This window comes from Phytophthora parasitica, assembly GCF_000247585.1.
Source record: "Phytophthora parasitica INRA-310 unplaced genomic scaffold supercont2.43, whole genome shotgun sequence".
Taxonomy (NCBI): domain Eukaryota; phylum Oomycota; class Peronosporomycetes; order Peronosporales; family Peronosporaceae; genus Phytophthora; species Phytophthora nicotianae.
In genome coordinates, this window is record NW_008649029.1 from 464,136 (window position 1) to 483,147 (window position 19,012).

The following is a 19,012-nucleotide window of genomic DNA, read 5'->3' on the forward strand; positions in this document are numbered from 1 at the left end:
TTGGCTCGAAAAGAAAGCTCTGTCGTGGAATATCTTGCCACTGGATGGTCGGCATTGGCTACGATAGCATGCAGCAAGTGCTACTTTCCAAGTAGAGCACTTCAACTTGCCACAAACGCGCCATATTTAACCGCCACAAATAAGCATACAAAAAACCTAGTTAAACCCCTGGCTGCTGACGTCAACATCACATTTCAACAAGCTCCAAATGCCTCAGTATCAATTCCGCACCCTGGTTCAATTGCCAATGCCTCGCAAGTACTTCATTGGTGGCAACTGGAAATGCGTACGTCACGAGTACTCCTAACTCTATCCGTCCAACAATCTATAACACTGATTTCTATACAGAATGGGACCCGTAGCTCTGTGCGTGATCTGGTGGCCATCCTCAATAAGACCGTCGTGAATCGTTCCCAAGTGGATGTGATCGTGGCGCCACCGTCGCTCCACCTGGACCAAGTCCAGCAGCTCCTCCAGCGCAGCATCGCTGTTTGCGCGCAGAACGTGAGCTTAACGGGGCTCGGAGCCTTCACAGGCGAGATCGCAGCCGAGCAACTCGCGGACTTGGGCATTTCGTGGACCATCACTGGTCACTCGGAACGCCGCGCATACTACGGTGAGACGGACGAGATCGTGGCCAAGAAGACGAAGCGCGCACTGGATCTCGGTCTCCAGGTCATTTTCTGCATTGGTGAGACGCTGGAGCAGCGCAAGGCGGGCCAGACTTTGGACGTGCTGACGAGGCAGACGAAGGCGTTGGCAGCGATCATCGGCGAGAAGGAGTGGGGGCGCGTGGTGGTCGCATATGAGCCCGTGTGGGCTATTGGCACGGGCGTTGTTGCTACTCCGGCGCAGGCGCAAGAAGCTCATCAGAAACTGCGTCAGTGGCTTGCTAGCAACGTGTCGACTAGCGGGGCTGAAAAATTACGGATCATCTATGGAGGATCCGTCAATGGGAAGAACTGTCAGGAGCTGATCAGGTTGGAAGATGTCGACGGCTTTTTGGTGGGCGGAGCGTCGCTCAAACCCGAATTCGACACTATCATCCGGAGCGCGCTGTAAGCTTGGAGGGGAAATGTTGCTGCGTGAAGTTGCCAATAAACTTGCTTTTTTTTACACCGTTGGGTTTTTGGTAGCTCTATAATATTACTGTAAACTTATACAAGTTAAATTAAACGTATTCAAGTAAAAATAAAAACTGTAAACTTATTCAAGATCATTTTGGTTGCTTGCATAAGTTTAAAAATATTGTATTTAATTCTGTATAAGTTTACAGAAATATTAAACGCCACCGTAATTGTCTCAGTTGAGTTGAATATTGTGCAGTAAAAGTAAAAGTGCGATGCGCGTATTTATAGTGAGGAACGTCCATGCCTGGACAAGCGAGGTTTCTTTGACTGCAAATATAGCTCACAAGAACTGTAATCTATTGGTGCCAGCAGCATCTCTCGCTCTTGCACGAGCACTGTGTAGCACCGACGATGGAGGGCAAGAAGACGTCAAAGCGAAAGACCAAGCGTGTTCGAATAAATATGACTCTGTGCAGGTACGAGGTGGTGCGCCGTGTGGCACGAGCTCGGGGCTGGAAGCTCGTGACAGATGACAAACCCGAAGGCAAACCATCGGTATGCAATATACACTGGATCGACGTCCCCGACATCCTCCCGACATTCAAGACATTGATGCCGTATCAGAAGGTAAATCACTTCCCAGGAATGGCCAACTTGGCATGCAAGTCCAAACTAGCACGAAACCTCGAGCGCATGAAGAAGCTATTTCCCGGTGAGTACGACTTTGTTCCTCGAACATGGATCTTGCCGTTCGACCAGTACGATTTCCAGCAAAATTTCAACTCGGAAGGTGAAAGCCAACGCACGTTCATTGTGAAACCTGACCACATGTGTCAAGGACGTGGTGTGTTCCTCACTCGCAAGCTCTCACAAATACCACGTGGGGATGTTCTAGTTGCTCAGCAATACGTTGCTCGCCCTCTGCTCATTGATGGCAAGAAGTTTGATCTACGCATTTACGTGCTTGTGACTTCGTGCTCTCCACTTCGAGTATACATTTTCAAGGACGGTTTGGTGAGAATGTGCACAGCGGACTACGTGACTCCCAATGCAGAAAATCTCGAGCAACGATTCATGCACCTTACCAACTATGCTGTGAACAAACACTCCAACAACTTCGAAACAAACAAAGGAGATGGCATTGAAGGTACAGGCAGTAAACGATCACTCAAATGGTTCTTCGTGTGGTTGAAGGAAAAACTCCCAAACGATAAGGTAATCAAACTATGGGACCAAATCGGTGATATCTGCCTGAAGACGATACTGTCTGTACAACCTACCCTGGCACAGGAGTATAGATCGACCTTTGCAAAGTATATTCGTCGCCCCAACTCAGCATCCAGATCTGACCCTCAGGCTAGCGATATGAGCTTGGGACTCGACAACAAGAAACGTCGACCCAGTAGTGGAGGCGATAAGGTCAACGATAAATGCGAGTCCTCCTCTCCTGCTGGCTCATCGACACCACCTTCCTGTTCTTTCGCCCTGTTGGGCATGGATGTGCTCATCGACGAACAACTCAAGCCGTGGCTACTAGAGGTCAACCACTTGCCAAGTTTTGGCTGCGATTCGGCTCTGGATTGGAGCGTGAAGGAACCTCTTATTTCCCAAACTTTTGACCTATTGAATATCTCTAGCAACGACAAAGAGCGATATGACACCGAGCATGCCCGTGCAATTCAACGTAGGCTTTACGGAGGTGTCTCGATTCCTGTCTCGAGCAATTCTGGATCTAGCTCAGTAATGAGTGGCAATCAGTATAGTGAACTTCCGCCGTTGATCCCTTCGCCTCGAACAATTGTCCCCGACGATACTAACGAATCCGATAAGGGGAACCAGTTGCCATTGAACGCAGACCAGCTTCGTGAAGCGCTTACCAATTACTACTCCCACTTCAACGCGGATCGCCTGCGTCATCTTGACACAATTATGACTAAGTATGTTGACAATCAGGAGGAACTAAGTCGCAGTCTCCAGCTAAAATATGGCAAAAGTATCTTCGACTTCGCGCATCGCGATCCTGTTAGCAACAATGGTCAAGTAGAAGAAGACGCCAGACAAAAAGTCGATCAGGAACCGCTGATTGACTTTGTTCGTATATATCCTCCGCAATGCTCACAGAAAGATTCGAAGTACCGCAAGATGTTGGACGCTTCGCAGCAGTATATCGATGAACTGCAATTGCGGTTCTCGGCACCACTGCAGCATCGCCGACCAGAAACAGACAGCAATGGAGTGGTGCTCCCACAGCTGAAAGGTGTCCAGAAAAAAGAGCAGCTTGGTCGAGACTGCTTCGGGTTTTCTGGAACTGACAAAGCGCAGTGGTTCGCGGCTGCAGCTGATAAAAAACCTTTGGTAGTACCGGGGCCGATGCAAGTGGCAGCAGCTCATCGAATGATGCTAGGTCACTCCAGCCAAAAGTTGTCTATCAAACCTCCCACTCCGCCAGAACCTCTTCCTTCCCGCTCCGGCACCCCTGTAAACTACGGGCTTCAATATCGTGAACGACTCGCAACGCTCAAGAACAAGCCGACGCTTACCGTCTCTCAGGTTTCCTTCTGCTTCGACGGGCCATTTTAACCATCGTTCACAGCGATAGTAATACCTACTAGTATCATCCTTACTTCTGTGTGATGTGCAAATCTACTGAACCTTCAAAGACGCCTCATCAATCGATCTCGATAATGTCAGGCGACCGCTTTCTCTTCTTTAGAGACTGAGTAGTGGCTGCACTCTCCGAACCCTTTGTCGCACTCATAAGACATCGCGGGAGTTGAATCTGAAATCTGTCCTTCTTCAAATGCTGAGCTTGAGGCCCAGGAACCAAATAGCAGATCGTGTTGTACGCTGTATAACTGATCTCGGGTTGAAGAACGTTACTGCCGTACGTAACAACAAGTTAGATATTGCTCTGCGTGTTATTGACTCTGTGCGGGTTGCTTACCTCAACAGAAGTTTGATAACGAGGGTATCACATACGCCTCGAGACAGCGATTTTATGGTAGGGTCCAAGTCTGTCCATTTAAGCGCAAACTTTCTAGATCTGAACTCGTCAATAATCTGCTTCAGCGTGAGACGCCTTTCCCTGTGACAAAGTAGCAGCATAGGTGAGCTATGACAAAACACCAATTACAGGATTACCCGCTTACAGCTTCTTTGCATCCTCGGTAATTGCGATGAGAGCTTTCGAGTGCTCTGACAAATCAATTGTGTCTTCGGTGTCAATGTCTCGCTTGCAGTTGTCACATGCTCCTCCACATATTGCATCAGACTCGAAATCCTCTCTGTTATACAAAATCAGAATAAAAAAGCACATGAGTGCATCAGCGTTTGAGCCGCAAGGATTTAAGTACGAACCCAAAGTAAGCTGCCATCGTAGACTGACGGCATTGCGAAAGCTCCTCGCAATACTTGATCATTGATCGCAAGTTAAGCATGCCGCCCACTTCTGCCTGGACAATATTGCAAACGCGTAGCACGTCCGACGGTTTGTACATTAATACACATCGGGCAGACTTTCCATCACGACCTGCCCGTCCTGATTCTTGGTAGTAACCTTCGATAGACTGCACCTCGAACAACGTAAGCGATCAAAATTATCAGGGCATTCAGCATACCTACGCACCTTGGAAAGCGTAAAGTGTATCACAAAGCGCACATCTGGCTTGTTGATCCCAAGACCAAATGCTATGGTTGCCACCACAACCTGTAGCCTGTTGCAAATCCAGGCCATGTGAGTTTCTTCCTTCTTCTCCACGTATGCATGGTAACACGCCGCCCGAATGTTAGCTTGGCAAAGGCTCTGCGTCACCTGCTCTGTTTCTTTTCTTGTTAGGCAGTACACGATTCCGGTATCACTCGACGAAAACGATTTAATCAGGCGGACGAGGGAATCCATTGCTGTAGGATCCTTTGCTGGCTTCTCAATAACCTGCAAAGGACAGTAGAAAATTGTTATACATGCTCGTAAGCAAACACCGAGTAGTATTTCACGTACCTCGTAATGCAAATTGTTTCTAAGGAACGATGTCCGAAACGATACGCAGTTCTGAATCTCGAGAATAGCCTTCACATCCTTCGCCAGGCGTGGCGTGGCAGTTGCTGTCAGTGCCAAAATGGGTACTTTGGGGAACTGACGCTTTAAAATGCTGAGCTTCGAGTAGTCCTGCATGTATAGATAAAAACTACGTGAGGAAATGCGTTTTCCTCTGAGGCCATGTTCAGCTTGGACGTACATTCCGGAAATCGTGTCCCCATTGGCTGCAGCAGTGAGCTTCATCGATTACAAAGCGCTTGAGTCTATCAGTCTGGTACGCCTTCTCTAGCCTCGACATGAGGAGTTTGCTTTTGATGATTTTCTCTGGTGTGACCAACAGGATCTTCAGTTTACTGTCAGATTTCAGCATCGATTTATAAATTGCCGCAGCATCTCCACGAGTCTGTTCTCCAGACAATGGACACGCTGCTCCTTTCCCAGCGATGTCATTAAACAGCACCACTTGGTCCTGGATGAGCGAGATCAGCGGTGAGATGACCACCGTAAAACCAGAATTCTGCTGCATCAACAGCCATTAGTCTAGCTACAGTTCCACCTCTATTATCACGCTGTAACTGTACCCCGTCAAGCAGCGCTGGTAGCTGATAGCAGAGACTCTTGCCGCCTCCGGATCGCATGACCACGAACACATCTTGCTTGGACAGCGTCGCGTTGATCACCTCCTCCTGCACCGAGCGAAACCCCGGCAAAAGAAACTGCAACAACAACTACTGTTAGCTTCTTAATAAATTATTGTACATTAGCGCGGATCTGCTCCTACACTGTCTGTGAGCAGTTTGTGGATCTGCTCCGTCCATTCGAACTGCGCTTTCCAGTCTGGTGCAGGTTTCCCCGTGTCTTTTGCTGCACGTGCTTCCTCTTCGATCTGTTCATACTCCAATTGAGCTTGCAATTCCTTTTTCCTCTCTAGCAGCTCGCTCTGTCGGAGGAAAAGCACGTCCAAGTCCTCCTCCACCTCTTGCAGCTCTTCCTGTACCTGCGCCAGTTCCGCAACGGCGTTGATCATGGCTTTGAAGAATGATTGTCAATGTGCACTATTCAAGTCAGTTGCAAGATGAAGGGAGCGCTTCCCTCTCAATTTGCAACTGTCCATTCCGCACTGAGTAGTCGCGTACACAACAAGTTTGTATCGGATCTTGAAGAGGAAGCGGACTACGCACGTGGAATCAACGTGCTACCAGCCCTCATCCAGCAGAGGAGGAAGATGTCGCTGCTGAAGGCGTCGACGGTAAGTGCCTTCCTTAATACACAGTATTGCTCCCCGTAGCGGATGCGTGAAGACATGTCGGCCATCGTCTAATTGAGCTAATGCCTTGAATGTATCGGTTGAACTTGGTTAGGTGAACTTTGAGAACGAATGGAGAGAGATGCAACCGCCTCTGGCGTCGTTGGTCACTGGAACGCCACAGACGCTGACGAATGAGAAGTGGCTTAAGATGTACTCGTACGTGGCGTGGCGATCTTGCGTGTACTTGAAGTTAAGCCTTTAAAACGATGTACGTTATCACTTGACATCGCAGTGGCATCTACAAGATCTGCACGAATCCAGGAGCTCCACAAGCGGAGATGCTCTTCTTCCGATTGCGAGGGCTGCTGGTGAAGCACGTGGAGGCGATCTTGAAGGAGCTAAACGCGATCGACGGCGAGCCTGAGTTCCTGAGCCATTACTGCACCTCGTTCGAGGCGTTTACCACGGGAACAAGCTACATTTCTGAGCTTTTCCGCTATCTGGTTGGTGATTGGTTTTCTGCTAGACAATATGAAGATTTATCACGTTGTAATGGTAATGTTGATACAGAACCGCTATTGGATCTCGTATTCCCATTGCGAAACGGGTCAAGCTCCTGTTCCTGGCGTGTATCCAGTCACAGAAGTAAGTTTAGCGCGGTTTTCTCGGGAGATGACACGACATACTACTAACTTGCTCATGTACAGCTTTCACTCCACATTTGGCATGACATTGCGTTTTCAAAGCTCAAGAAGCGTCTGGTCAAGGCAATTATTCACATATTTCATGCAGCACGGCGCAAAAGAAGTGAGTGCTTTGAAGACGGAGACTGCATTGCCAGTACAGTTCAGGTGAACATGATTTCAGCCCTTGATTCTTGTCTGATGCGGTGATTCATACTAACAAGAATTGGCTTTTTGCAGACGTACTTCAGTCTAGGACTCTGCAGACAGGATCAAATGAGTCTCTATCGAGAAGAGCTTGAGCAGCCTTTTCTTGAGGTAAGAGCTACAAGCATTTCAGATATATACGAAAACTGGCCGACGGAAGTATGAATTTAGGATGCTGCCAGGTTTTACTCAGCGAAGGCGATTGCGTTGCTGTCCAGAGTGACAATCTCGGAATACTTACGAGAGGCCGAGCTTTTGTGTGCTCAAGAACAGAAGCGCTGTGAATCCCGGTTGCATCGGACGTGAGTCATGCTTGGTTTCAATGCCCGTGGTTGGTTGGGTATATAGATTAATGTGCATGCTTGCTTGATTTTGTTTATTCCAGCACTGTCATTCAAGTTCGACAAGCTTGCTGTCGTGTGTTGGTGGATGAACATGCTGATCGCATCTGCGAGGACGCCGAGAATTTCTTGATCAACAACCAGAAAGAGGATTTACATCGAATGTTCTCGCTGTTCTCTGAGCTCGCCAATGAAAATGCGCTGATATCTTTCAAGGTGATTTTCATTCTCAATTTTTTGTGCTGGTAGACGGTTTTATTGATCGTCTGGTGTTTAAATGCCGTGCATGCAGAATATTTTGAAGAAGTACATTGAGCGAAGCGGAATGGAAGTCGTCCAAAAATTTCAACAAGAAGAGACCACTAAGAACCCAGAGGGATACATTGAAGCCTTGGTGCAAGTCCGCAACAAGTACTTCGAGCTGATAAAGGACGCGTTCGGGTTTCACCCGTTAATGCGAACAGCACTTGATCAGGTTTGTTTACACTAACGGCATGGTTATTCTCCCAGTAGTTTGCTGTATTTCTCACTGTTCCAACTTTTTTTTTTTTTCGCTTCTTAGGCATGCCGGGCGTTTGCCAACTCCCACCCGCGACTTCCCGAATTGCTAGCAAAATATACACACTACTTAATGTCGCGTGACAAGAAACAGGGGTGTAGTCGTGCGCTACTCCTACCCGGGTCCCCACGATCGGTACTACCTCCTCTTCTGGACGATTTACTGGAGCAGAAAATCGAGAATATCAGCGTGGTATTCTGCCTCATCGACGACAAAGACATATTCAAGAAGTACTACTCAAAGTTTCTGGCGAAACGTCTCATCAAAGGTACGCACACGTTGAAGTCGGCTTGTTTCGCTTAAATATCTTAGGGTAGCAATACGCTTGCTGGTTAGGAACGTCTGCGTCGGACGACATGGAAATATTGCTCATTCAGAAACTGCGGGACATTTGCGGGTGTGATTTCGTATCAAAACTTCAAAAGATGATGAAGGACAAAATGTTGAGCAAGGTACACGAGATCTCGGTTCGAACTATGGCTCGCAGCAAATTGTAATAACTTTCATGTGTAGGAATTGATGGATTCGTTCACGGCGTGGCTCGAAGAGAAAGATATCGATCTGCGGTCTGCGGATGCTGCCAACGCACCTGCCATCGAACTTCATCACTCTGTAACGTACCACTGCGACGTTCTCACAGCAGGAGCATGGCCAATATCGAGTGCTGCCGCAGAGCACAAGATCTTTTTGCCGCCTGCCATGGAAGCCCACACAAACCTGTTCACACAGTTCTACACTGGACGGAGCACCGGGCGAAAGCTTCTGTGGATCCACCACCTTTCGTTCGGAATGATCCAGAGTCACTGTTTCGACAAACGCTATGAGTTCTTACTCAGCTTCTATCAAATGCTGATCCTCGTGCAGGTAATGTCTACAACTCAATTGAATTAACCTATTAAACTCACGTTCTTACGTTTTGCTTTCCTGTGCAGTTCAACACGGCGAAGGAGGAGATGAAACGATCAGACATTGTTCAGCTAACGAATATTCCGGAGCAAGATTGCGCTCATCACTTGGCAAGCCTCGTCAAGGTTGGCCATAAATACTGTTGTCGACGAAGTGTGTAGCTAACTGATGGACTTGTTTAGGCAAAGATACTGACCTCACGCGGTGATGGTACGAATCCAACCTTTGGCATTAACTTTGGGTTCTCCAGTCGGAAGCTTCGTGTATCGGTTCGTCATCTGCTGTGATACGGTCTGTTATGATGCACGCACTTACGTTGTTTTTCATGAATAGGCTGTACCAAACAGCCCAGTTGAATCCCCGAAGGCAGCCAAGGCCCCAACTCGAGAGGTGGAAGAAGATCGCAAGATGTCATTGCAAGCCGCGATCGTGCGCGTACTCAAGACGCGTCGAGACATTCGCCAGGCACAGCTGATGCACGAGGTGGCGGAGATGCTTGTCAACCAGTTCGTACCCTCCACTACAGCCATCAAGCAGAACGTGGAGATCCTCATCCAGAAAGAGTATCTCCGTCGTCACGAGGAGGACAAGACGAGATTTTTATACGTGGCTTGAGGTGTAGAGGGAAAGTATGCTTCTAAAAAAGTTCATTCTGCCGTAGGTATTAAACGCCTTTTACAAAATGCATGTCTTACCGTTCTAGCGCACACGCAGCGTACAGTTTCCGTACCCGTACTTCGCCTTGTATTTGTCAAAAATGCGCACAAGCTCGTGCTCGTACTGATCGTGCAGCTTTTCGATGTCCTCCGTGCTCGGATCATCCTTCTTCTCAATCGGAATAGACTTCCCAAAGACCTGGTTGACGGTCACCCCTTTATGCGGCAGCCAAAACAGCCACTTTGAGTAGCCATAACCAAGCAGCAACGCCACAGAGAATTTCTTCGCAATCATTTGGCGGAACGACAGTAGCACACTTTACAAATATTTTGCCACCAGCCACAGTTAGTAGTGAGTCACCATTGATGACTTTAACTCGAAACTCACCTGGAGTGCGTGAAGAGGTCTGTCTCTCCAAATGCGTAACCCGGAACGATCGGCACGCCGTACTTTAGTGCCAAGCGAATGTGTCCCTTGCGCTTCTTGACGTAGATCGTGTGGTTCCCACGCTGAGACAGCATCTGCTCTGCAATGCCGCCTACCAGGATCACCAGGCTCTTGCCATTCCGAAGCATCTACGCAAAACCCCACACATCGCCATTAGCTAGAAACTACACAGCACCTGCAGTTTTTACGTCTTCAATACCTTTTCCGCCACACTACGACGTGCATCAACACATCCAGACCAGAGTAAGTATTCACGGTAAAATGGTATCCGGAAACAAACCGACGCAGCTAAATGACGTCGCGTGGACAGCGGTACCGTCTCGTAAAACGCTGAGAACAAATTCATACAGTAAGTCACATGCGATTCGCCAGATACTGTGGAATGTTAACTCACGAGGAACAGTTTGTCCTGACATGAGAAGTCCGTGGTGAGTGGACAGCAATCCATGTGGGTGTGAACAGAATATGTGTTGCTTGGAGGCGTCAATGGGCTCCTCGAATTCTAGCGTCCCCGGAATGTGCGCCATGCCATGCCCAATGAAGGTGGCAAACCATGGCCAGTAGCGCTCCCCAGTGTACTCCGAGCCGTCCAAGTACGAAGGGAGATATGCTGCCACACACGCGGTTGCGATGGTTACCAAGGCACTCGCATGAATTGCGATACATGCGGAGGTCGTCGCCACAGCGAGGCCGACACCAAGCAGCCAAGTTTGTTGCAGGCCTGTCATAGTGAACTGAAATGAGACTGTGAAAATTTGACAAGTATCGTGAAATGACAGTTTAGTGTCATAGTGTGTTTTGACCGAGAAAAAGGTCTTAATTCAGTACATGTTAATAAACGCCTCTCGAGCCACCTCAAGCTCCATCATCCCCATCGACTTCATCGGCTAGAACAACTTCATAATCGTCGTCCATGAACATGGCATGTCGTCTAAAGAAGATCCCACGGGGGTCAAGATGGCCATCTTCTTCGTCAAAAATGACCTCTTCATCACTGCCACCGTCATTGTCAGAGTCCCCAAGGTATTCGTCCTCGGCGAAAATGTCTCCCTGCTGAGAGCCAGGACACCAGTCGAGCTCAAGGTGTTCAATAAGACGAAAGCTTTCCTCGTTGTCTCTGCAAAGAATGATATGCATATCGAGAAATGGATGTGCGCTAGCCACCTTGTCAAGCATAGGTTTCAGTTCGTCACGTAAGTAGGAAGTGCTCCAATCCTTGGCAACCGATGAGTTGTGCGGATTGAAAATATTCAGAGATGCCTTGAAGCTGCACGAGATGGCGCCCAGTTCTTCCTCGCTTGTCTCGGCGAGTCGGTTCAGTAGTGTAATAAGCTCAAAGTAGAACGGATGTGGAAGCGCAGTGTCGTGGTCAATTGGTCCTGCGAGGCTCAGGTCAAGCGTGCGATTCCCTCCAGCGTAGTGCTTCATTTTGAAAATGCGTTGCAGAAACTCGAATACGCCATCTCCTGAGCAACAAACGGCAGATAATTCAATCGAAGCCAAGCGCGAGTGATCCGCAAGTGCGAGTAGGCTACGGTCCGTAAATGTTTGAATCGGTCTGACAGTACGACTTCCTCCAAAAGCAGAGCAGTCGTGCACATACACAGACTGCAAGAGCGGGCAAGACTCAACAACGGCCTCCCAAAACTTGTCTCCAAAGATGTCAGCGTCGAGTAGAGTCGCAAGGGCCTCTTCGTTTTTCTCCTGGTCGATCGCAATGTCTAGCTCAATCAAACCGGGACAGCCTTTAAATACTGCAACCACATCGCTTGCTAGCAATCCGTATCCAGGCTTCTCAGTGGGCAAGCCCAACGATGCATCTCGTGTAAAATACTCCTCACGGTCCCACGATAAATTCGACGTCAGCGTCAACTTCTTCAAATTTGGCTTAACGTGATCTCCAAATACTCTGAAGAACGGATCTGCAAAAGGTACAACGACCCAGTGAAATTCGCGCAACTTAGTGCAAGTCTTATTGAACTTTTCCCATGTCTCGACCGAAATCATCCACTTCTCCTCACACGTGACATCGTTCATCTCGTCCAAAGCATGGCTATATCCATCCAAAAACTTCACATTCGGACAAAATGCAATTACGTCTTCAATAAATCTTGTACTGGTCCGAACCTTGTCCTCTTCTTCCCTCGTGGGCACCGTCAGTTGCTTTAATCCGCCACACTTTCCCTTCAAATGCCACCTCTCCATTGCACCTCTCAGCACCTTCGTCATTTTCCCAATAACGGCACTATTGACTCTTTCATCCATATCCTGTTTCCTTGGGAGCACCAAATACTCCAGTTGCAGACAGAATTTCGCTGCTGTCTTTAGTAAAATAGGCAAATGCCGACTCTCCAGTGGCATGAGCCTCAAATCGAGTCTTTTAAGCCCGGGCATTTGTGAGAAAATAATATCCCACGGGATCTCGCGGTCCTCCATCCACCACCAAACCCCAGTGGCGAACCGCGTGCCGTCCGAACGCCCCATTCGGATGCGGAGATCTCGCACTGAGCGTCCTCGAAGTTGAACTTGTCGTCGGATTTCCATAACTTCAGCTCTCGAGCCAAACTTCAATGTCAACTGCATCGTGTCACGCCGATAACGCGCCGCCAGTTCGTCGACAGCTTGATACCAGCTTTTCGAGACGAGCGCCACTTCGTATAGGTATTCTCCGGGAAATTCGCGGCGCATAGGCCCCAGTTTCGGCGTGTAGCTGAACAGGGCAAACTCCAGTACGAGAGAGAAGAGCGGCAAAGGCAACGAGGGTAGCGACATGCTAGGAGGCGGTGGTGGCGGCGACCTAGACATTTCCGACGAACTCTGCCGCTTGATGGCCATGCGTGTTGTGCAAAACTAGGCTATAGACTTTTAATACGAAATGCTGTTAACCAGTTCTGTTTCTTGAAGTTGACACTTTTTTTTCGAACTTCCCAGTTTTGGCGCCAAAATCTTTTTTTTTGTTTGTTAAAATGACGAGGAAACGCACCAAATCCGCACCCTCCGCCATGCCGCCCTCTACGCTGCCATCGTTGCCGCTCTCCGTCTTCTCTCTTGTTATGGAGTTCGCTGTATACGGCTACTCGCAAGATCTATTCCCCGCGAAGCGCTCTCACCCTCGAGAGCATCTGAAAGACGTGGCGATGGTGTCCAAGAGCTGGTTGCAACCTGTGAAGCAGCTAATGAAGCAATACGAGCAAGAAACGATGGAAATCCACCTGGAAACTGGGGCAAAAGAGGAAATCATAGCAATCCAAATCGAAACCGCAGCTCGGTGTGGAGCTGTACGCGATCTTAGAATCACTATTGGCAAAGAAAAGAACTACAGCTATGGGACACACAAATTCATGCTGCTGACCAAAGAAATGGAGGAGATGCTAGTGGACTGGAATGTACTTATAGCCAAGATGCCGGGTCTTCGACGCCTGGATCTGAAGCTGGTGCCACTACAGAGCAAACATCTGCCTGAACTGTTGAAGGCAGCAGGAAAATACTGCTCCCACCTGGAGAGTCTGGTGTTGCCACGGAAGGCGGAGTTGAAGGAAGCTGCCAAGGGAGAGAAGGTTGAGGCGGTACTTAAGGAACTCTATCGTGTATTGGAACAAGTACACTTGAAGGGGTATCGTGGAGGACTGAGGCAACTGACGGTGCCAACGAGAAATGATGCGGAGCGTCACCAATCCAGCAAAGAATTTCTCGAGAACGTGGCAAAATATTGTCCGAATGTCGAACATTTGGACGGCTCGGAACATTCTTTCCATGACTATGAAGGCGTTCGCTGCGAGGACAAGTGGATGGTGTCGTTGGACACTTGGGAGGAGTTTAACAAGACCTGCTCGAGTCTCCGTGAGTTCCACTGGGCGTCTGTTCCCTTCGCAGATCCGTTTTTCCACGTCTTCGGTGCAAATCTGAAGCCAGAATTGGAAACTCTGGGTGTCACTGCTAATTTGCTCTGGAATTGGAAAGAATACCTCCAGGTATGTGGTGCTGCCACTGCCGAAGCGATCCAGGACTGTTATGGACGACGCGCGAAAGAGATCGCTGTCATCTTTAAGAGTTGCCCTTCATTGAAAAATCTCACCGTCGAGATTGATCTGCAGAAATACACCGACTCGTCTGCTCGCCATTTCAAGATCGATAGTTTTGGCGATAAGTTCTGGGCATCGGTGGCTACGAACTGTCCTCGTCTTGAGCGGTTCGCCATCAGAAACTGCGCCAACTTCGAGGTGATGAATGTGAGACCTATTCGTACGTTCACAGACGCCTCGCTGGTTAGCCTCGCCGAGCTGAAAGATTTATACTCGGTGGAGAGCAACGCAGCTGTTATGTGCACGGGGGATGGCATCTTCGACTACATGCGCCGTGTGCTTGAGTTGAACTGCTACAGTAACAATTGGCGAATGCTGGATCTTCGCATTGGGGGCCAGCAGAACGGATTTTTCGGTGTACCCATGTTCTACTCGGTCGTTGTGGGACTGCTACGTTGTTTAGCTGAAGTAAATGAAAAGGACTTCGGCGCCGCAGCATGTAAGCAGAAGTTTGAGGTGTTTCTCAGCAATCCGTACCATTCGAGAGTGAGTAAGCAGTGGAGCTCCATCTATATGCGTGAAGAACTGAGACCATTGATGTACCGCGTGAAGGAGACGCATCCGTCGCTCAGTTTGAACGCTTCAGTGAATGGAGTGTCTGGAGACACTTTCTCGAAAATCGACATGTTCACACTGAGCTGGCGTCCTCGAGATAGGGAAAGAGATATGTTCTGGAACTCGGCAGAGGGCGAATACTACTGCGAAAATGACCCCAGCGACCGCATGCCGCCGGCACTGATGAATCTCTTCAATGAACTCCTCGGTTATAACTCCCAAGGCGGTGGCAGCGCTTCTTCTGGCGACGAAGATGGCGATGTGGAGGGAAATGGGGAGGACGATTTCGGAGGATTCTACCCTGTGTTGTAGGTGAAATATCTTCCCAGCCAGTTTTATATTTTACGCTATTCGTTATATTCGTCATCGTCAATTGATAATCGCAGTTAGAAAACGAGATTTTTCGCTTGGAAAGGCGAAACTTTGTTGCTTGGCAAAGCTTGACACGTTGAAGTTGGTCTGCAGTCTTTGCTTCGTAATCTCTTCACACTACACAATCCCCGTTTTAGTGACACATATTGCGTTTTTTTTTTTCGGTCTTAGCGAGCGGTTCATAATCCAACTGACGTCAGGGACATCAACGATGGCGGCAAAGTCGCTCAAGATCATGTTCCTCGGAGCCCCGGGCGCGGGCAAAGGCACGTACGCGTCCCGTATCACGCCCATGCTGCAGATTCCGACCATTTCGACAGGGGACCTGGTGCGTCATGAGATTAAGACCAACACTCCGCTGGGTGCTAAGATCAAGTCCTACAACAACAGCGGCGCGCTCGTGCCCGACCAGATTATCCTGGACATGATGGAGACGCGGCTGGCGCAGGACGATGCCAAGCGCGGCTTTATCCTGGACGGTTTTCCTCGAAATGTACCGCAAGCCGAGGCCTTCCAGCAAGTGACCAAGCTGGACCTGGTGGTGAACATCGACCTACCCCAGTGGATTCTCTCGGACAAGATCAGCGGCAGAAGGTCAGTAAATTCTACCTATACATGTTTAGGACAGGATAGACTCTAATTCTATGGGGGTATATGACTAGGGTGTGCACCAAGTGCGGCTCTGGCTACAACGTGGCCTTCATCAACCAGGGAGAGTACTACATGCCCCCGCTACTACCCAAGGTGGAGGGCATCTGCGACTCGTGTGGCTCGGCGTCGCTGGTGCAGCGTCCTGACGACTCCCCCGAGACGGTTAAACAGAGACTGGAAGTGTATAACCAGGAGACGGCACCACTCATTGACTTTTACACCAAGCTAGGGAACCTCAAAACGTTCGAGGTCAAGAAAGGACTTGCGGATCTCGATAAGCTCGTGGATCTCATCAATACAGAGCTCCATGCGTAGGTGGTAGGACTCAACAGAAAGCGGGATATAAAATCTTTTTGACCAGCCTATAATTTCTGCGTTGTCATTATTGCTGAGCTGTTGTCATTATTGCTGAGCTGTTCTCATTACTCCAAAATTTTCGGGTTTTGTTGCGTTAATTAGTTGAACACGTCCAGCTCCTGGCGTAACTGGACTAACGCGCTGTTCGCAGTACTCGAGAGATGCAATATGCGGATTTGGCGCAGATATTCCCGCGCGGTAAGAAGCTCCTGGTTGGAGATTTGGCTGGCATCAATCTTACCAAGCCAAGCACTGGCGTGTTCGATCCTCGATCGGAGAATAAACAGATCACCCGGCGAAATGCAGACATTAAGACCGTTTGTCAGCACCAGAGGCTTCAGCTTGTTCACACATGTACGCAGGGTATCGATCGAATTCCCGTCCGTCGTCGACGTACTGGTAGTATCATCCGAAGCAGTCGAAGGCATTGGCGTGTCAGCGGTACAGTGTAGCACCTCAGTTAAAGACGTTTGGGCAAGTGCAATAGCTTCTTCTTGGAGGCACGTTTCGTCTCCAGAGACCAGCAGACGAGTGACTCTATCGTTCGATTTGTCCGAGACCACGACTGTGAAGCGGCCAGTCGCATCCAGCTGGAATGCGATCTCGAGTTTCAGAACTAACGGAGTAGAGGCACGCCTTCCATCGACAAGAATACGACCCAGACAGTGCTCCAGCCTATTCGGAGCAGCCCCGGGACTGCGATTCGCGGTTAACCCTTCCAGAATGTCAAAGTTGATCTCGCGTTGGCAGCTCGCGTAGTACAATTGCGCTTGGTGCGTTGGTACCGCCGTGCTAGCGGGCACTACAACGAGGGTATCTCCACTGGAACTACGAATTCCTAGAGACAACGGCGTGGGCTCGTTCTTCAGTACATGACCAGTACTCTGAGCGGCAATCATCGACGCGCCAATCGCAGCGGTATGTTCCGGTAGATCCATGATTCGATTCCAGTGTTCGGCAAGGCAGTCTCCAAGGACTTCACGTAACTTTGGCACTTTCATCGCACCCCCAGTAATCAAAACTGCATCAAGGTCCTCCTTTTTCACTTTCGCGCGCGTTAAAACTTGCTCGACAGTAATTGGTAAGTTGTCCCATACTTCCGATCCGCACAAATTATCAAAATCTGCTCGCCAGATACTGCTAGTGAAGCCTGCCGCCGTCCCATTGACAGCACCAGGACCACGAGTACGCCAAGGCAGATCAATAGCAGCTTGTTGCGAAGTCGAGAGGATTCTTTGTACCAAAGCACAAGCACGTCGAAGGCGGCGAGAAAACGCTGGATTAGTCTTCGAACTGGTGTCGCCTGCCTTGACTTCATTGTGGAAATGCTCAAAGAGTCTATCCGTTAGAGCTTCACCACCCAGTTCAAGATTCCCCGCTGTAGCCTCGACCTCGACTTCGATCCCAGAAGAAGATCCGTCAGCTTCACGTACTCGAGCCAAAGTTACATCCAGGCCTCCTGCACCACAGTCTACCACAACGATTGTCTTCTCAAAGACAGCAGCCGCACCGTCAATAATGGAGTCTGCCACAGCGGACGCCGTAGATGAGATAACAAGTCGACTGACATTCAAGTCAGCAATTCTGCAGGCGTCCCAAACAGCCTGACGCTGAGTGCGATTGAAAGCTGCTGGTACCGTGACTACGGCACCGGTGACACGCTTTTTTGTGAAGATCTCAGCTCGGTTCTTGATCGTCGACAAGAGCATGGCTGCCACCTGTTCGGGATACAGCAGGTCTGGGACGTTGCCTTTAGCAGGACATTCCACTACAGCTTTGCCAGCAACACCTGCTTGAAGGTTAAATGCCCAACGATCAACATCTTGTGGAGATAACGCCTTTACTTTTTGTCCGAGTAGCATTGTCAGGTCGAACACAGTGTACGGATGTCCAGCCTTGGCTCGGTTTATTGCTTGGAGTCCTACTTCCCATTCTCCGGTACGAGTGACCCCCATGGACACGAAACTCGGTAGTGAGTAGCAGTTTTCTTTGTTCTGTGGTTCCAGAGGGATTAATGTGGCAACGCCGGTGTCACTGACAACGGCCGCCTCGCATTTTGTTCGACCAAAGTCAATGCCGATACTACATTCAGCTGTATCACAGAAGTCATCGACGGCGCTATCACTTGGTGGCGTAACTTCAGAGTCGCTGGTTGTGCCCAAGTCATGAGGGCCCTTGTCTTGACGACAATCAGAGCTAATACCCGCCATCGCTCAACTGGATTGGAAACCTGGGTAAGTCACGTTCCGTCAAGCACGTTTTGGAATTTGTAAAACAAGGCTCAAAAGAGTTGGAACTTAAAGTGCTTACGATTTCGTTGAGTTGCTAGTGAGGTAAATGCTTTTTCACCTCGATTGATTAGAATGCATTGAAGTCCAAACAGAGCTCACGTCAAAAAAAAAATCGTCTCTCGGAATTGTTAATTGTAGGCCACATCTCATTTTTAGCCACGGTTCTTCGACGGAATGAGGTTCTCGCAATGGCAATACTCGCGTTTCAAACACTTTTTCACGAAGCTTCATATTGAAGCCCAACACTACCAACCAGTCAGTACAAATTGATTGAAGTAACCTCCAAATTGAGCCCAGTACCTTCCCTGGTTTTATTCCCACGATTCTCTGGCCACGGGTCTTGTAGCGGCACGATACAAGACACAGTGCAATGCGCTCAGTCCGCTAACGAACCCCAGCGAGCTGGGGAGCTCCTTAGCTTTTAGCTTGAGCTGCTTGTTTTATTATGCTTCACGCATTGACAACCAGACCCATTATCTATGCCTGATGGTTCACGTGATAATTCTCTGGATATTTATATCCAGTCCAGAGTCCAGAGTCTTAGTGCCA

At 49.1% G+C, this 19,012-nt stretch overlaps 9 protein-coding genes across 18 annotated transcripts; 4 read left to right on the forward strand and 5 right to left on the reverse strand.

Annotated features, from left to right (window-relative positions):
• Positions 1-200: 200 nt before the first annotated feature.
• PPTG_14547 (triose-phosphate isomerase) lies at positions 201-1,119 on the forward strand. Its single transcript, XM_008911904.1, has 2 exons — positions 201-286; positions 349-1,119. Exons 1-2 carry the CDS (start codon positions 209-211, stop codon positions 1,060-1,062), a joined length of 792 nt encoding a protein of 263 aa, XP_008910152.1. The 5' UTR covers positions 201-208; the 3' UTR covers positions 1,063-1,119.
• Positions 1,120-1,346: 227 nt separating this feature from the next.
• PPTG_14548 (hypothetical protein) lies at positions 1,347-3,918 on the forward strand. Its single transcript, XM_008911905.1, has one exon. The coding sequence runs from the start codon at positions 1,482-1,484 to the stop codon at positions 3,648-3,650; it is 2,169 nt and encodes a 722-aa protein (XP_008910153.1). The 5' UTR covers positions 1,347-1,481; the 3' UTR covers positions 3,651-3,918.
• Positions 2,634-6,239, reverse strand: PPTG_14549 (hypothetical protein). Of its 6 annotated transcripts, none has more exons than XM_008911907.1 (11): positions 5,888-6,239; positions 5,688-5,822; positions 5,306-5,623; positions 5,068-5,235; positions 4,696-5,001; positions 4,428-4,636; positions 4,220-4,354; positions 4,015-4,155; positions 3,611-3,949; positions 3,190-3,546; positions 2,634-3,090 (listed from the first exon to the last, which is right to left on the reverse strand). In XM_008911907.1, the coding sequence occupies exons 1-9, from the start codon at positions 6,131-6,133 to the stop codon at positions 3,739-3,741; spliced, it is 1,869 nt and encodes a 622-aa protein (XP_008910155.1). In that variant the 5' UTR covers positions 6,134-6,239; the 3' UTR covers positions 2,634-3,090; positions 3,190-3,546; positions 3,611-3,738. The 6 variants fall into 6 exon arrangements, with proteins under 6 accessions (XP_008910155.1, XP_008910154.1, XP_008910157.1 ...); XM_008911906.1 differs by having other exon boundaries at positions 5,306-5,626; XM_008911909.1 differs by lacking the exon at positions 2,634-3,090 and having other exon boundaries at positions 3,136-3,546.
• PPTG_14550 (hypothetical protein) lies at positions 6,182-9,776 on the forward strand (the record flags this gene model as incomplete). 3 transcript variants are annotated; one of them, XM_008911912.1, is made up of 15 exons in its annotated part: positions 6,182-6,355; positions 6,468-6,571; positions 6,648-6,858; positions 6,926-7,000; positions 7,063-7,206; positions 7,279-7,356; positions 7,417-7,547; positions 7,631-7,802; positions 7,879-8,061; positions 8,149-8,413; positions 8,482-8,597; positions 8,659-9,009; positions 9,078-9,176; positions 9,234-9,320; positions 9,385-9,776. In XM_008911912.1, 15 exons carry the CDS (start codon positions 6,182-6,184, stop codon positions 9,664-9,666), a joined length of 2,472 nt encoding a protein of 823 aa, XP_008910160.1. In that variant the 3' UTR covers positions 9,667-9,776. The 3 variants fall into 3 exon arrangements, with proteins under 3 accessions (XP_008910160.1, XP_008910162.1, XP_008910161.1); XM_008911914.1 differs by having other exon boundaries at positions 9,078-9,320; XM_008911913.1 differs by having other exon boundaries at positions 9,234-9,776.
• On the reverse strand, positions 9,487-10,916 carry PPTG_14551 (hypothetical protein). Its single transcript, XM_008911915.1, has 5 exons — positions 10,550-10,916; positions 10,472-10,485; positions 10,355-10,367; positions 10,096-10,283; positions 9,487-10,024 (listed from the first exon to the last, which is right to left on the reverse strand). Exons 1-5 carry the CDS (start codon positions 10,881-10,883, stop codon positions 9,926-9,928), a joined length of 648 nt encoding a protein of 215 aa, XP_008910163.1. The 5' UTR covers positions 10,884-10,916; the 3' UTR covers positions 9,487-9,925.
• Positions 10,917-10,918: 2 nt separating this feature from the next.
• On the reverse strand, positions 10,919-13,023 carry PPTG_14552 (hypothetical protein). Its single transcript, XM_008911916.1, has one exon. The coding sequence runs from the start codon at positions 12,988-12,990 to the stop codon at positions 11,011-11,013; it is 1,980 nt and encodes a 659-aa protein (XP_008910164.1). The 5' UTR covers positions 12,991-13,023; the 3' UTR covers positions 10,919-11,010.
• A 491-nt stretch (positions 13,024-13,514) lies between these two features.
• PPTG_23589 (hypothetical protein) lies at positions 13,515-14,674 on the reverse strand. Its single transcript, XM_008911917.1, has one exon. It carries the CDS (start codon positions 14,492-14,494, stop codon positions 14,165-14,167), a length of 330 nt encoding a protein of 109 aa, XP_008910165.1. The 5' UTR covers positions 14,495-14,674; the 3' UTR covers positions 13,515-14,164.
• A 682-nt stretch (positions 14,675-15,356) lies between these two features.
• Positions 15,357-16,183, forward strand: PPTG_14554 (hypothetical protein). The gene is made up of 2 exons (XM_008911918.1): positions 15,357-15,758; positions 15,827-16,183. Exons 1-2 carry the CDS (start codon positions 15,376-15,378, stop codon positions 16,128-16,130), a joined length of 687 nt encoding a protein of 228 aa, XP_008910166.1. The 5' UTR covers positions 15,357-15,375; the 3' UTR covers positions 16,131-16,183.
• On the reverse strand, positions 16,131-18,994 carry PPTG_14555 (hypothetical protein). Of its 3 annotated transcripts, XM_008911921.1 has the most exons (3): positions 18,764-18,994; positions 18,483-18,708; positions 16,131-18,402 (listed from the first exon to the last, which is right to left on the reverse strand). In XM_008911921.1, the coding sequence occupies exon 3, from the start codon at positions 18,380-18,382 to the stop codon at positions 16,271-16,273; it is 2,112 nt and encodes a 703-aa protein (XP_008910169.1). In that variant the 5' UTR covers positions 18,383-18,402; positions 18,483-18,708; positions 18,764-18,994; the 3' UTR covers positions 16,131-16,270. The 3 variants fall into 3 exon arrangements, with proteins under 3 accessions (XP_008910169.1, XP_008910167.1, XP_008910168.1); XM_008911919.1 differs by having other exon boundaries at positions 16,131-18,708; XM_008911920.1 differs by having other exon boundaries at positions 18,483-18,994.
• Between the last annotated feature and the right edge of the window lie 18 nt (positions 18,995-19,012).

Bases quoted from the DNA above. Each gene is read 5' to 3' on its own strand.
- PPTG_14547 (XM_008911904.1), top strand. From the start codon at position 209: ATGCCTCAGTATCAATTCCGCACCCTGGTTCAATTGCCAATGCCTCGC. The intron at 287-348 runs GTACGTCACGAG...ATTTCTATACAG, and splicing joins TTGGTGGCAACTGGAAATGC to AATGGGACCCGTAGCTCTGT.
- PPTG_14548 (XM_008911905.1), top strand. From the start codon at position 1,482: ATGGAGGGCAAGAAGACGTCAAAGCGAAAGACCAAGCGTGTTCGAATA.
- PPTG_14549 (XM_008911906.1), bottom strand. From the start codon at position 6,133: ATGATCAACGCCGTTGCGGAACTGGCGCAGGTACAGGAAGAGCTGCAA. The intron at 5,627-5,687 runs GTACAGTTACAG...CTGTTGATGCAG, and splicing joins TACCAGCGCTGCTTGACGGG to CAGAATTCTGGTTTTACGGT. The intron at 4,156-4,219 runs GTAAGCGGGTAA...ACTTTGTCACAG, and splicing joins ACCGAGGATGCAAAGAAGCT to GGAAAGGCGTCTCACGCTGA.
- PPTG_14551 (XM_008911915.1), bottom strand. From the start codon at position 10,883: ATGACAGGCCTGCAACAAACTTGGCTGCTTGGTGTCGGCCTCGCTGTG. The intron at 10,025-10,095 runs GTGAGTTTCGAG...ATATTTGTAAAG, and splicing joins GACCTCTTCACGCACTCCAG to TGTGCTACTGTCGTTCCGCC.
- PPTG_14552 (XM_008911916.1), bottom strand. From the start codon at position 12,990: ATGGCCATCAAGCGGCAGAGTTCGTCGGAAATGTCTAGGTCGCCGCCA.
- PPTG_23589 (XM_008911917.1), bottom strand. From the start codon at position 14,494: ATGCCATCCCCCGTGCACATAACAGCTGCGTTGCTCTCCACCGAGTAT.
- PPTG_14554 (XM_008911918.1), top strand. From the start codon at position 15,376: ATGGCGGCAAAGTCGCTCAAGATCATGTTCCTCGGAGCCCCGGGCGCG. The intron at 15,759-15,826 runs GTCAGTAAATTC...GTATATGACTAG, and splicing joins GACAAGATCAGCGGCAGAAG to GGTGTGCACCAAGTGCGGCT.
- PPTG_14555 (XM_008911921.1), bottom strand. From the start codon at position 18,382: ATGGCGGGTATTAGCTCTGATTGTCGTCAAGACAAGGGCCCTCATGAC.